The sequence below is a fragment of the Polypterus senegalus genome, chromosome 16, assembly GCF_016835505.1.
Source record: "Polypterus senegalus isolate Bchr_013 chromosome 16, ASM1683550v1, whole genome shotgun sequence".
Classification (NCBI taxonomy): Eukaryota; Metazoa; Chordata; class Cladistia; order Polypteriformes; family Polypteridae; genus Polypterus; species Polypterus senegalus.
In genome coordinates, this window is record NC_053169.1 from 94996671 (window position 1) to 95012610 (window position 15940).

The 15940-nt window shown below is 35.1% G+C and overlaps 1 protein-coding gene across 3 annotated transcripts in view; it reads left to right on the plus strand.

The window, feature by feature from the left end:
• reps1 (RALBP1 associated Eps domain containing 1) overlaps positions 1–15940 on the plus strand; it is an 80132-nt gene that overhangs the window by 32396 nt on the left and 31796 nt on the right. For 2 of the 3 annotated variants that reach the window (XM_039738827.1, XM_039738825.1), the window contains exons 2-4: positions 7292–7415; positions 8742–8941; positions 15257–15413. In XM_039738827.1, coding sequence (XP_039594761.1) covers positions 7292–7415; positions 8742–8941; positions 15257–15413 — 481 coding nt within the window. The remainder of the gene's footprint in view (positions 1–7291; positions 7416–8741; positions 8942–15256; positions 15414–15940) is intronic. The other variant, XM_039738826.1, reaches the window with a different exon arrangement.

The following is a 15940-nucleotide window of genomic DNA, read 5'->3' on the forward strand; positions in this document are numbered from 1 at the left end:
ATGGACACTTATTTGGTTGCAGGGTCATGGTAGTTTTATCACATTTCATCCACATATTCAATCCGTGAGGAAAAAGTCGGTGGGATTTTTTTTAAGAAGGTCAAAGTTCTCCTAACAGAATTCCTGTTGACCTGCTTTTCTGATCCAGTGTCAGCATTTGGAAAACCTATTGGGAACTGGCCTTTGACATCATCAAATGAGAATGGACAATTATGAAAACTGTCAGCTGAAATGCCTATTTTGTGGGCTATAAATTAACCTTAACATGATGATCTTCCATAATCATTGCCATATTTTTGGCACATTTCCTGTGTGTGTGGGTCATCTAAAATCGACTACCAATCCCATTTAAATTGCTTGGGCTGAAACTTTATCTTGTACTCGGAAGGTGCGTCATCACCATACAAAGCATTTAACCTCTTCCTTCAACAGCTTCTCTCCTTCCTTTGTAGGAAATTTTAATGTCAGAATGATATTCCCAGTCTGTCAGTTTCTTTGTAGACTTGCAGGTACCGTATATACTCGCATACAAGTTGGGTCTTGAAACTCGAAAAATCGATCATAAAATCAGACCCTGACTTATATACGCCTGTTCAAAAATACAACACCTAATTTTTACTTTTTTTTTTTTTACTTCTTGCCTCCTCCAATCTCACACCAGTTTCTCAGACATATCAAATTTTGTTGCAGCAGCGCTGTTACCAATTTCTTTCGCCACTTCAACGACTTTTAGTTTAAAACAGGCTTCATAATTTTTCTGATCAAATGCTCCATCGTAGATAAGGGATTCTCTTATGATAAAACTGCATGAGGGGTTGAAATGCAAAAAACACAAAACGGGGCAATCGTCGCTTCAGAATAGTACGGGTATTACCGTGTGGTCATGTAGGCACAATTACATGGTTACTCTCTCAGGTGGGTGTTAGTATATCATAATCTCTTGGACCAATAGTGTGAGTTTTCTGCATTCGACTTTTACGACCGACATTAGAAAATACTGGAAATTATACAGTTACATCAAGCCCCAACTTATCCGCGGGAGAACTTAAATGCGAGTATATACGGTAGATGTCTTTTCCACTTTCTTTCTTGGAGTGCTTGCTATAAAATGACCTCGAACTTTATATGTCATATGTCACGACATGTCCATGTCCAGTGACAAGTTTAGATCTGTATCACAAGTGCATGATAAATTACTGAACACCCCTTTCACTCTTTCCACTCCAACATGGATATGAGGATAACTTGACAGAAAATTTTGAAACCTTCTTTATCCAATTCAGTGTCGCAGACACCTAGAGCCTGTCCGAGCAGCACAGGAACTACTGCAGGAAACGGCTTTGGACAAGTCACCCATCCGTTTAATGCAGGCTCAAACCTACAACCACACTAGCACAGGTCCAAGTAATAATTGATAGTTAACATAATGTGAACACCTTTATCCAAATTCCACATTGACTATTTCCGCAAGCAGAATTTGAACTAAGGTTTGCTGGATGTAAAAGGTAGCAGTGCTAGCCACTGTCTCACCTTGCCATCAAAAGTGGATCGATGAATCAAAATAAATTTACAAATGAATGATATTCTGTGGGTGAAGAGTGAGATTAAACAGAAGAGAGCAAGTTTCAAAAGCCTGTTGCACTACTGCATATATAAGCTTAGAGAAAAAGAGTGCACTGCTCTTTCCTGAATAGCATTTCTTCCCGTTTATTTATTCCAAGTTGTTTAAAGTTGTAAAAATCTTGCATCGTCATTAGCCCGAATAGGCCACCACTTGTTTATGGCTTTTGGGCATTACATTCCAGTTGCGAAATTCAACATTCCTACTTGTTTTACTTTAAGTCTCGGTGATATGTAATTACAGTGAAGTGTAGCAATCTCGAAAGACAACAATATGTTTTTACATGGTTTACTTGGCTTTATAATCCGCCATATTAACTATCAGTTTGAAAAAGAAAGGTTTTGTACTTTATCAACATGCTTGCTATGTTTACATTGCCATTATTTATTTAATCACAATATTTTTTATTTTACATAGTGACATTTAAAGAGTGAACCATCATTAAGTACATTTTGTTAGTCTGAAATGCATTTTTTTTTTGCAAGAAATAATCAAAATGCACTGCATGAGCTGTACATTGTATGAATTGGGAATTGTACAGTTTTAAGGTTACTTTGTTTGCTCTGGAGCCCTGGTCATGAAAAGTACAGACCATTGCAGACTTTGTAGTTCTGTTTAATTGGTGTACACTAGACTCTGAATATTAATTAAATGTATTATTTGGTGCCAAACATCTATCCCATATATTTCAAAGGTTTGAACTTCCCCTTTTTGATACCTTGTAAAGAACTAGTAGTGCTAACCATCTAAAGTGGGTTGAAATCTTAAGTAATCAACGTAGACTTCATGTTTTTTTATTTTGTACATACAGTAGGTTGTCCATTTTGTCTGATATGATTAATACGCACCTGATCCCTTTCCTCGCAGTGGCCTTTTCCTCTTCGGATAGAGCTGCCCATTTTCACAGCTTCCTCTCGGTGTCGCTCATCGAAGTGTTTTGCTGGGAAAATTCAACAGTGGTTGCTACCACATTGGCCTTTTTTAGCAACTTCAGTCTATTTGTCATCCCCATATACGTGTCAATTTATTGTTATTTTCACTCCTCCATTGCCCACCGTGCAGAGTTACTAGTCATTAGTGTTACAGCTATAAACCTTATTCATGTGGCCTGAGTTAGGTGCAAGAAAGTTGCTACAGCACTGCTGTTTCCGGAGGTGGGAGAGAACGTCAATAAGCCCAATTTTCTTTTTCTTAGACACTTATTTCGTATTATCTAGTTTATTTTTTTTTTCATGTTTTGCCAATGTTTTAAATTTTTCTTCCTATCCCTGGCAACTGGATGGACACAAACACACAATTACAGACATTTGTCCTTTTATTAAGGTGGATCAACTGCTCTTGAAACATAAAATTCTCAAACCTAATGCAGTTGAGGGTTGCTCTGTGTGGTTGTCTGTATGGCAGTATAAAAAGGGATGCAGGAAGCAACTCTGCACAGGACATCCTTTCCATTGCAGGGCCCACTCCTGTGCATACTCACATACTTCACACAAGGCAGATTTGGAATTGCCAGTTAATCAAACCAGCACATCTTCTGAGAAATGAAAGGAAACTGTGGTACCTGGAGGAAAACTCTTGCAGATATGGGGAAGTCATGCTGGCTCCACATATGCAGTGATGAAGCATGGAATACAAACTGAGGACTCCAGATTCATGATGTGGCAGTGTTACTCACTTTAACACTTTTTATAATTGTTGTTGTGCAAAGGGAGTAAACATCTGAATACTGCATAGTAGGCTTGTGTTCCAACTATATTTGCAGGCTGTAGGATAAAATCAGATACTGACAACCTGAGAATAGTATTTTGGTCCATAAACATTGAAATGGTACTAAAAATGCAAAGTTTATGTGCCAATAATTTTGAGGTTTTTTTTTTTCTTTCTTTTATTCACTTTGACAATTCAGATACAGTAAAGATCTGAGACACACCTTAAAAAAAAAAAAAAAAAAAGGAAAGGTTATTCCTGTCCTCCTTAAATGTGCACCTTATCTCTGTTGATGTTCCTGATTTTAATATGTAGGATATCAAACTGTGGCTGTGGTTTGAAGAGCATCCAGGTTTTGGAAATTAAGTGTTTTATCTCTTCAGTTTGTCCCATCTACATTGTACATTGAACCAGGTCATAGCTGATTGTGATATGTTCTGGGAAGAATTAGTGTCTCCAAATCTGAAGCCATAGTCGTATCATGGAAAACAGTGGTATTCTCCCTGCAGGCAAGTGGTAACTTCTGATTGAAAGCCACTTTCTGATCATTTAAATATACAACTTTTTGTGTACTTTTCAGTAAAATGAGCGTTTTTGCTTATGCAACTGGTGCAATCACATGCAACAACAATATAGTACATAGGTATATATATATATATATATATATATATATATATATATATATATACACACACACTTTTATAAAGAGAGAGAGACATACCATCTATAAAACAGAACAAGTAACAATAGGACAGAAAAACATTTGTGGTGAAAATTGATTGCTGTTGCAAGTGCTAACATTATGCTGTTGTCACAAGTCAACCAGATGATTGCATGGGTGTTAACAATTTATTGGCCCATATGTAGCAACTAGCTAAAGAACTGTTTTAACACTGAATGTTGTAGTATTACTCAGTGGGTGGAAAGGGCATAATCTGTTGGTTTTCTTTGTTAAATATTTGTCCTAACTGAAAGGTGTTCTAATAAGTATCTCATGCCAAAAATATCCTGTATGAATTTGTGGTTCTCGGCTTTAAAAATAAATAAATAAATAAATGAAAAATAATAAAAACTTTTTTGAGCACATATTACATAAAATTACTAAACCTGCTGCAGAGCTAATTGTGTTGTCATGCAGTATATAGCATTTTGAAGCCATGACAACACTAGTGTAAAGAGATCTCTGATTAACTGGACCATTTTAACCACTCTCAACAGAGTTGTATTGTCTACACCGTTGTACCGTCTTTTCCTTTTTCCCCTCGGTAATTCTTTGATATTGATCTTTGTTTTTGTCATTTAGATCTTATCTTACTATCTTTACAATTTATGCATTGATTTTAAAATACAGATGCTATGATGGTATAAATTGTACCATGTTGTTTAATTTCTGGCATGTTATGCTGTAAGTATCTCTCTGCGTATAACTTTTAAGAGTTGTACTGTAATGCAGGAGTCATCTTAGCTTCATGTCTCATAAATCCTCAGCATGAGTATCAATTGAATACTGTCAAAGTTATATATTTGTAATTTTCTCTTTAAAAATGTTTTACTCATAATAAAATATATGTAAATGCATTAATAAGTTACAGATAAGTTTGATTTTATTCTTAACACATTGTAGCATCCTGGGCTTGAATCTTGTGGCTGGATGATGCCTATGTGGAATTTGGATGTTCTTCCCACATCTGCATTTTTTCCCCTCCAGATAGATTGATTTTTTTTTTTTTTTTCCTGAAAACTTCCCAAAAGATGTAGGTTAGGTGGATTCACAGTTATATATTTGCACTATAAAGTGGACCCTGAAATGACCTGGAGCCCAGTCCAAGGTTATTTTCTGTCGTATGCCCGTGGCCCTAATTTGCATTGAGTGCAGTTAAGAATGGTATGGTATCATGTGCCATAAGTAGTGTGCCATGTTGATAATGTAGCAGATGCCATGTAAATGAATTTTTCATATGTGGTGTTAAAGCATACATTTTATATATTTTATAAGGTGTTCTTTTTGGATTAGCAGTGAGAAAATAAAATTTCTCCGATTTACTTTTATCATAGTATAACTGAGGTGGGTATAATGTATAAATACGGCTGATCTAGCATTTATCTGTCAGACAGTCATTATTTTATATTTTATCCTTCAGAGAGTGCATCATTAAAATATGCTTCACAAATCAAATAGAAATGCATTTAAAAGTAAAACTGTAAAATACAAGAGCCTTTAATACTTGATCTGTTCATGAGAAGTAAATGTAGTACACCTAAATGGAAAAGTGGGTTGGATAATGGATGGATGGATTGTATATTTGATTGATGAAATGATGATGTAGTTTAAGATTAATAGAGGTATTGCAGTAGAAAGAATTAAAGACTATTGTTTCAGATAAAACAAATTAAAATGCATTTAAAGGTGGTCTATTTTTAAGCAGTATTTCAATGACTCTGCAAATAGAGCTCCACAAACAGAGCTGAGAAAAGTAGAACACTCAGAGCTAATTGAATAAATATTTGTTAAGCAACCCAACACGAGTCTTTGATATGATGAAAAGGCCATTGTCAGAGTATCTTTGCAAATGAATGCACCTGTGAAAAGAAAGGGTTTCACTAGACTCGCCAATATTATATTCACTTTGCTGTGGGTAGACGGTCCTGAATCAATTTTCAGGTGCTGTAACCTGACTAAAGGACAATTCATTAGGGCATTGTAGAGAGCACTCACTGTAGACTGCCACCCATCCAAGATTAAACGCAAGGTTTAAGATTTAAAGATACTACTCTGAGCAGATAGACACATGCTATATCTGCCTGTATTAGAGCACAAAAAATTGTTTAGCTTTGGCACGTAGTTTCATAATTGCCTTCAACTAGTAGAGAGTAGAGTTGCTGCAGTGAAACAATCTTGCATGCTGTCGACTGTTATGATATTACAAAGTCAAGTCAACTAGAGGGGACTGGGCAGTCTCATGGTCTGGAATCCCTACAGATTTTTATTTTTTTCTCCAGCCTTCTGGAGATTTTTTTTTGTTTTTTCTGTCCACCCTGGCCATTGGACCTTACTCTTATTCTATGTTAATTAATGTTGACTTATTTTATTTTCTTACTGTGTCTTTTCTTTTTCTATTCTTCATTATGTAAAGCACTTTGAGCTACTTTTTGTATGAAAATGTGCTATATAAATAAATGTTGTTGTAGATCAAATCTGATCAAGAGCATATGAATGTAGGACTGTGTAATCAACCATGAACTGACCATGTAATTTATGCATTACATATTTTTAATTTTATGGGTTTTCACTGTGTTATGTCTGGACCAAATGGTACTTTGTAAGATGGAAGTGAATCAGAAAATTTACAGTTTAAGGTTTGCCTTGAATAACCCTGGCCTGGCCTATACCCAAAATGAATTCCTAATGGATAGCACAACTGAACCTGATGACATCACATTGTGCATTTATTATAAAAGGGAAAAAGTTGCATCAGTGTGTAGCTTTATACTGTCGAGTGTTCTTATGTTTATTAAAATGGTAAATTTTGCCTAATTGTTCCTCCTCATTTTGACTTCAGATGCTCACTTGTGAAAGATTCACAGATGTTGCCAGTTTAAAAATTGAAGCAGTCCTACAGCATATGTATGCCGACTGCCAAAGGAAAGAATATTCTGCTGTGACAGTTATGGAATTAGTAAATCATTTAAAAATAATCAGATTAATAAGTAATAGTTATTTCAGAATGTTTTGACATCTACCTGAGCATTCTTATTACTTAATGGGATTTTCATCATGGCACTTTCTGGATCAGTAACTGTAGTAACATTTTATTTAAACCTCATTTTCTGCTGTCGGTCAGTGTGGCTATATTAACATGAATAATAAATAATTTCTTTAATACTTTCTCATTTTTACCTTCAAATTTTAACTTTTAATTATATCTATATAAAATTCTATTTATCTCTTTATTTGCCTCTCAGATTAAAGAGCTTTGTGGTGCAAAACGACTTGGTCATTTTGGACGCAGCCAATTTTATATTGCCTTGAAGCTAGTAGCCATAGCTCAGTCTGGTCTGCCTTTGAGGGTTGAAAGCTTAAACTCTGGTAAGTTTAAAAATAACAATTTGTTGCAATTAATAAAGAAAATTATTTATCTTGTTTCATATATTTTAATTTCTCTTAGTTTTTGTTTAGTCTTGTGTCTGCTTATTTCATGTTTGTAGTACATGGCACTGCTGTCTCATTAAGATTTGATTTGATATGCTGGCCATAAGTTATCTCTCTTCATCCTCTAACTGTTGGATGTTTTGTACATAACTTTATTTATACAGTACAGTATATCATGCCTTTTGTTTAGAACCAAATGCATTAATGGTATGACTTGTGAATATTTGTGATGCATATCTTGAAGTATAGAGTCATATGAAGAAGCAAATGCCCTTTTTATGCTAAAAGTTAATTTTCAGTCACTTACTAATAGTGAAATTACTTCTGTGCACATGGTGTCTACATAGTTACATAACTTTTGTGTAATAAATAAAGACGAAATAAAAACTGTTGTGTTCGGCACCTGAGGTTTAGTTTATCTAATTTTTAGAGTTGGTGACCACTATATGATTGTTATAAATGCTTTAATATGTAAAACTGTAGAATTGAACAAGTGTACTTATTTTCCATGTCCTGTTAATATCGGTTAATTTAAAAATGTGGTTTGTGCGTTCACATTCTTTTAAGTGTATAGGTTCTAATATATTTTGATCTTTATCAAGAAACATACAAACAAGGGCCCTGGTGACTTGCTACTACTGTTAATAGAGTTAGATTCATTTTGTGCTGCTTTTTTACAATATGTGAAGTTCACTCAAATTAACTAGATTAAATTAGCACATTTAGGTTTTGTGTAAAAAAAAAAAAAAAAAAAAATGTAATCACAGAAATTTTTATTGTGTCAGTTACACATGTTAACGACAATCAGCATCCCTAGTTACTCTTTACTAGTTTTTCTTGCTGGATAACTGTGCTAGAGGTAAACTAAGAGAACCAAACCAGAGAAAAATGGCAGAGGATGCTGTTAAGAACTTTGCATACAAAAATTTATCTTACGAGACGAGCTTAAGGTTAAGGAGCTTATCTTCTAGATCTTCAAGCCTTTGTCTCATTTACTTTGAGGTTTTCCAGGTATATGACAGAAGAGTCCATGCCATTGTGTTCACATTTCAATTAGATTGGTTTACACAATTCTTTTTACAGATCTATGCTACATTCTGCCACTTTTTACTTCTGTCAGTTCAGTTATTTTGAAACACAATATACATTTATGGATGTTTTCCTTATTTTCTGCCACTGCATCTGTTTGTGCAGATTACTTTCTTTGTTTGTAGATATGCTTTGAATTCTTTATGTAACAATTTTTCCTTTAATTTTTCACAGTGAAGGATCTTCCTCTGCCTAGGTTTGTAGTAGCAAAAAACGAACAGGAGTCAAGACACGCAGCTACGTACTCTTCAGATTCAGAAAATCAAGGAACGTATTCAGGTGTCATTCCTCCACCACCAGGCAGAATACAGTCTAAGAAGGTTTCTGGTGGTCATGAAATGATTCAACCTCGTGGATCAACAACTGAATCACAAGTAATTTTTTTTTCTTCTGTTTCTGGTATTTTTTTTAATAAAGTTAATATTTAGGTATTTTTGGTAGTGTTAAAGAGAACATTTTGAAACCTTTTGCAATCTACAGTGCGTTATAATGCACTGGTTAGTACTCATCTGGAGTACTGTGTTCAGTTTTGGTCTCCCTGCTACAAAAAGAATATAGCAGTGCTAGGAAAGTGACTAGGCTGATTCCAGAGTTACAGAAGATGAATTATGAAGAAAGATTAAGACCTGAGCCTTTTCAGTTTAAGCAAAAGAAAATTAAGAGGAGCCATAATTGAAGTGTTTAAACTTATGAGGGGAATTATTACAGTGGATTGAGACGCCATGAGCATGGGAAAGGCGCTATATAAATGTATTATTATTTTAAAATTAGTTCATTGCACAGAGAACCATAGACACATGGAATAAGCTACCAAGTAGGACTTGATGTTAACTAAACTAGACTTGATGTTAGTTTAGAAGAATTAAGTATGTAAGAACAGTGAACTTTGTTGGGTTGAATGGCCTGTCCTTGTCCAGATTGTTCTAATGTCCAAAGAACAACAGATGGGCTATAGTTGATTGACTAATAGTATAGTACAGTAGTGTTGCTTAAAGATGCTGATTAGAGAAATTTAACATACCTTATTAGAGGTGAAATATAGCAGTAAAATACCCAAATTAGTTTTTTTTATATCAGTGAAATTGAAAAATATTTTGTCTGGTGAAGCCTAGTTAATGCCATTGCGAGGACCAGTATGTGACAAAAACCATTTGAGTCTGTAGACTCATTCTGCTAGCTGCAGTGTGATAGTGTGGACTTATTTTCATAGCAATTAAACAAGTCCCTCCATATTGGTAGAACAAAATTAGAAAGCAGTAGGATATCTCTGCATTTTTGTTTGTCATGTTAATTCCTTCAATAATTCAATATATTTATCTTCAGTGTTTTTTAGGAAAATAATGCTTAACATTACAAAGCTTGAGCTAACTTGGAATAGTTACTGACACATGACAGTAAATTCAGGATAATGTAGTAGTCTTCCCAGTTTGAAAATCTCTACTGAATCGATCATCTCTTCGATGAGATGGAAGCAACTATTCAGAGTAGGCAAGTCCCAACCTAATTTACTAGGGCAAACTGAGTCAGCAGTCCTAAGCCACAGTTCTCATGGCCAGTGGATTAAGGAATTGAGTTGTTGGTTACAGAAGTTTCCGTTGGGTAGGAGCTTTCTCATGAGCTAAGCCAAAAGACTTCACTGAAAGTCATTCTGTCCTTGTAAAGACTTGGCTTTCTTTTCTTTTTTCTGCAGTTTTTAGTTTGTAATTTTGTTTTTGTTTGGTTTATTACAAGATGTTCATCCAGGCAATTCACAAAATTAGTTTGACAGCTTTTCTCAGTTTCTAAAGGGTCAGTAAGGACCAGGTAATACTGAAAAGATGTGACAAAAAACTTTTTCTTCCATTACTGCTTTAACAGTAAACATATCTGCTTTGTAAGGGTGTGTATGAAAATTTCCTTGATGCTAATGATGAGACAGGTGCATAAATTTGGACACCCCAACTGAGATATTACATCAATACTTAGTTGAGCCTCTAGGTGCTGTCCTCCTAAAGCCTTGGATGAGTGTCTGGTTTCTGGATGGAGGTATTTTTGACCAATCTTCCATGCAAAATCTCTCTAGTTCAGTTAAATTTGATGGCTGCCGAGCATTGACAGCCTGCTTTAAATCATCCCATAGATTTTTGATTAAATGTCAAGTCGGGGAACTGTGACGGCCATTCCAGAACATTGTACTTCTCCCTCTGCATGAATGCCTTTGTAGATTTCGAAACTGTGTTTTGGGTCATTGTCTTGTTGGAATAGCGAACTCCTGTGTAATTTTAACTTGGTGACTAATGCTTGAACATTATTGTGAAGAATTTGTTGATATTGGATTGAATTCATCTGACCCTTGACTTTAACATGGGTCCCAGTTCCTGAACTAGCCCCACAGCATGATGGAACCTCCACCAAATTTGACAGTAGGTAGCAGGAGTTTTTCTTGGAATGCGGTGTTATTCTTCTGCCATGCAAAGCCCTTTTTGTTATGACCAGATAACTCCATTTCTGTCTCATCAGTCCAAAGCACTTTGTTCCAAAATGAATCTGGCTTGTCTAAATGAGCATTGGCATACAACAAGTGACTCTGTTTGTGGCGTGAGTGCAGAAAGGGCTTCATTCTCATCATCCTGCCATACAGATGTTCTTTGTGCAAATTGTGCTGAATTGTAGAATGATGTGCAGATACACCATCTGCAGCAAGATGATCTTTTAGGTCTTTGGAGGTGATTTATGGGTTGTCTGTAACCATTCTCACAATCCTGCACATGTGCCGCTCCTGTGTTTTTCTTGGCCTGCCAGACTTGCTGGGTTTAACAACAACTGTGCCTGTGGCCTTCCATTTCCTGATTCCATTCCATACAGTTGAACCTGACAGTTTAAACCTCTGAGATGACTTTTTGTAGCCTTCCCCTAAACCAGGAGACTCGACAATCTTTGTTTTCAGATCTTTTCAGAGTTGCTTTGAGGATCCCATGCTGTCTGTCACTCTTCAGAGGAGAGTCAAAGGGAAGCACAACTTGCAATTGGCCACCTTAAATACCTTTTACCACTCATGATTGGACACACCGGTTTATGAAGTTCAAGGCTTAATGAGTTAATCAAACCAAGTAATCAGCATTGAGCAGTGACAGGCATTCAAATCAGCAAAATGACAAGGGGACCCACATTTATGCACAGCCAGTTTTTCACATTTGATTTAATTTCATACAACTAAACACTGCGTCACTAAAAATATTTGTTCAGAAAACACCCCCCAGTACTCAGATGTTCCTAGGAAATGAAAGACATACCACTGTTATTTTTTTTTTGTTGAAAGTAGAGTCAATTATTACGCAGGCTGAGAGGGGTTCCCAAACATTTTCATATGACTGTATTGTCTTATCAAGCAGACGCTACAATACAGAGTCTATATGCTTTAGAAAGGCAAATCATGACTGAATAATAACCTGCACATCACTTTGAGAAGAAGACAGGCAATGGAAGAGTAGCGAATATTTATCTGCAGTTGCTCTTGGTATAAGTGCTGTATTAAGCAATTGGTGTCATATACAGAGACACGTGTAATAACTGTTTTCAAAGCAAAACTTTTTTTTTAACTGGATAACGTCTGACTTTGTGTATCCTTTTTTTTGTTTTTTTGTTTTTTTTAAAGAGGCCTTATTGTCTGTCCCAGGGATGATGCATGTGGGCAGAGTTTAGTGCTTTGAAGCATATGGAATTGTTTGCCAAGTACATTGTTAATGGTCATTTAGTTTACTGTCATATCATTCAAGGAGCATGACTTTTCAAATGTTGGTCTTTCACATTAGAAGTGTAATGCAGTAAATGTGCTTTGCTTAATTCCACTGATAACAATGCCTATGTAGAGATCGACACATCAGTGCCCGATATTATTTTTTGGCATGTACTAAAAATCTCTTTTCTGGCTAAAACCTGCTTTTAATTACTTTTTTTGAATCTCCATAATAAAGTCCTGCTGTTTATGAACCGGACCCAAAATGCAAAATTATATACTTGTATTAAGAATTTGTAATAGGTAGTGAGCACATACTTTGACCTAATGAAAATGTATATTGTTTAAAATTTAATGATCTGTCACTATGCGTACTAGTCTCCTGTGATACTAATGTGAAAACTCATGCAGATGTGTACAAACTGTATACACGCAGTACTTTTTCTGTGATCTTTAACTCCACCCCTGCTTGCCTAAAAATACACGAGGAGCATAAGGCAGAGTATCAGGTGGGTGAGACAGGCATTTAAAAAGGGATAAGAGCACCATTTCCATACAGTCGCATTTTGCTAGGAAGTGCTGTTGGTAAGGGTCTACATTTGAATATCCAGGATTAGTTATTAAGATGCAAATAGATTACGCCCATATCAAAAACAGTGTTCAGAAATCACACATCAGGAAGTAAATCTATGAAAAGTCACAGAAGATTGAATGGAATAAAACCATCCATCGTCAGATCACAGAACGACAGGCTTTATAAAACAGTAATGAAATTTAATGCCGATTTCATAACCCACCCTCTCGAGTCTTGGTTTTTCTAGAGAATAAACCAATAGTAGAAATCTTTAAACATGCAGAAAAAAACTATGCAAATGAGAAATAAAACAGGTTTGCCATAGAGGAAATATTTGTTATGGGCTTGTAAAAGTTGCTTTTCAGTTATTCTTGGCCTAATAGAGTATATTACAAAGCAGTATATATAGTTTTTGACAAAGCATTTTGGGATTCAGCATCCCTAAATTGGAATGTACTGTGAGTGTTTCCATATTAAATATCCTATATCTACAGTCTGTCTCAGGATATTTCCTTAATACTGTAAATGTTACAGCCCCTTTCACATCACTAGATGCTTCTGGTATTGGATCTTTCACTGTTCAAAGCGCCTGTTCTACAAATGTAGGGCGGGCAGTATTTAAGGCTTTGGTTCTTATTCTTTGAAATTGTTTTTGTTGGCCTGTTTGTGGGATTCTCTCTGCTTTAATATTTAAATCCAGACTAAAGATGTACTTTTTCTATCTAAACTCTTTAACTGCTATCCCTTCATTTAAGTTTTCAGCTTCTCGTTTTTTCACTGTGATAGAAATGATAGCACTGTACTATAGTTAAACTACAGTAGCTGGCAGTGAAAGCTTTGCTCATACTATATGTACTTGATTATTGATGTACTTGTTCATCATAGTAAAATTTGATATTTTAGTCTTGTGTATTCTTCATAGATCCCTTTTTATGGTACTTGCTGTTAATTATATATTTTCTAACTCTTTCTGGCATTAGTCAGTGCTATTGTTTTGTTTTTATTTATACTAGACCTTTTTAATATTCACTGTCTTGATTAATTTGCAAATTTGTGTAATGCAGCAAAGTCGCTTGCTCAGTAAATCTTCTGATGGTGCATGCCTTTAATGGCACAAAATAAAATAAAGATTGATAGGTTTGTTCTAGCCAAAGAATGCTTCTTAAATTAAAGTTAAATTAATGATTGTATGGAATAAAAAAAGAAGTTATTCAAGTTCAGACATCAAAATATATTAGGGTAATTATTCCTTCAGCAGACATTTTAAGCAATTTCCATCCTGATGAAAAGATCCAGTCAGTTTTAATTACTGAACTGATTTTCATGGTGCATTCTTCGTGCCCACACAGACTTGGGCATGTTTCTACAAATATTAACTTGAATTCAGGTTGTAATGTTAATTACTTTTAACTGCTAAGGGGGTGGGGGGTACAAAGATGTTCAAAGTATAATTAGGCATATGTCTTTCTCAACCTGAACAAAATGTCGTTACAGATATTTAAATGCATATGTTTTCTTAAACGTGATATAGTAGCAGCAGCCTTAACTAAAAGAATGAGCATAATATTTCTTGTTTTATCTATACCTTGAGTAATATTGTTTTAAAAATGTTTCATCTTACATTTTACTTTTTTAATTATCATTTTGGTATTCATGCTAAAGGTGGACTGCATTGGTTGTGATTGTGTTTAAAGTTGAATTTATAGTTGCATATCCTGATTTTCCCTTCTTAAAATTAATTTTAAAGTACATTAGAATACTCAGTATTTGATTTTGTTTTGTGTTAGGTTACCTCTCACAAGGGCCAGGTTCTTTATTTTCCTGTCTGTTAAGGCCATGAAAAAATGTGATATTTTGAAATCTTTACATTGACTAAATATCTTTGCAAATATTTGTTTTTTGGTGTAACATAGTATTTTATGAGTGGTAAAACACATAGGCAGTGCCAAAATAAGTACTGCTCAAAAGTTTATCTGAGCACATAACTTCCTTTTATTTTGCTTAGTGCATAACGGGTCAGCAGTTTATTCTGTAGATGAACAAGTTTGTTGATACATTTCTAGTCAATATGCTTGCAGAAAATCTGTAACCCATAATGATGTAATAAATATGCAGAAACAAATTACAATGTGATGACCTAGTCAACTAATGTGCTTAGTGTATATTAACATGTTGGTGTAAGTAAATGGTAGGGTTAGAATACCCATCCATCCATTTTTTCACCTGCTTAATCCAGTGCAAGATGCTGTGAAGAGCAGAATGTGGAAATGTTTCATTTTATTATGAAACTGTCTCCGATAAAAACATTTCTGAAATTTTGTTACATTTGTTTTTTTTTTTTTTTTTGTACATTGCAGATGAGTTGAAAGGTTCCATTTGCTTTGTTTTTTATTTTTTCAGCCGGATTCTACTTCACCAGTTGTCTCCCCAAATCAGTCTCCTCCCTCATCTCCACACACCTGGAGAAAGCACAAGCGGCATCCCAGCGGAGGAAACTCTGAGAGAACACCAGGTGCAACTGCAACTGTCTGGACTCCTTTTGGAGAAGCACAACCAGGTGTTTAGAGATGAGCAACAACTGTTTTCATCTCATGCTTTCCGTTAGCTATCATAGTATTTTTTTGTATCAGTGGAGTGTTCACCACAGATATGAAATTTTGGCTACAGTTGTACTGCTTTTTTTAAATGATTGCAGTTCCTGCAATTGCAGTGTTCCAGGCAGTGGGTAGTGGCTGATAAGTTGTTTCCTTTTAGTGGGCCAAAATAGTGTTATATCTTGTCCATTAAGACAACACATTGCTCCTCATGTTAGCTAAAAAATAAATCATTTTTCATAAGCTTCAGTGGTAAATTTAATTCTGATGCTTTAAATGACTGTTGGGAGCAGTTCAGAAATTGTTTGAATTTTATAAATGTATTCTAGGAAAACTAAATGAAGACATCTGTCAGTTTACTGTAAAGCTTGCTCAATAATAATGCACATTTTAGTTTGTGCTGTACCCTCTTCTGTTGGTAATTGCAACTTCATATTCGATATCTGCCTCTAGATCTTTTGCCTATGCATTCAGAATTTTAATCAATTTT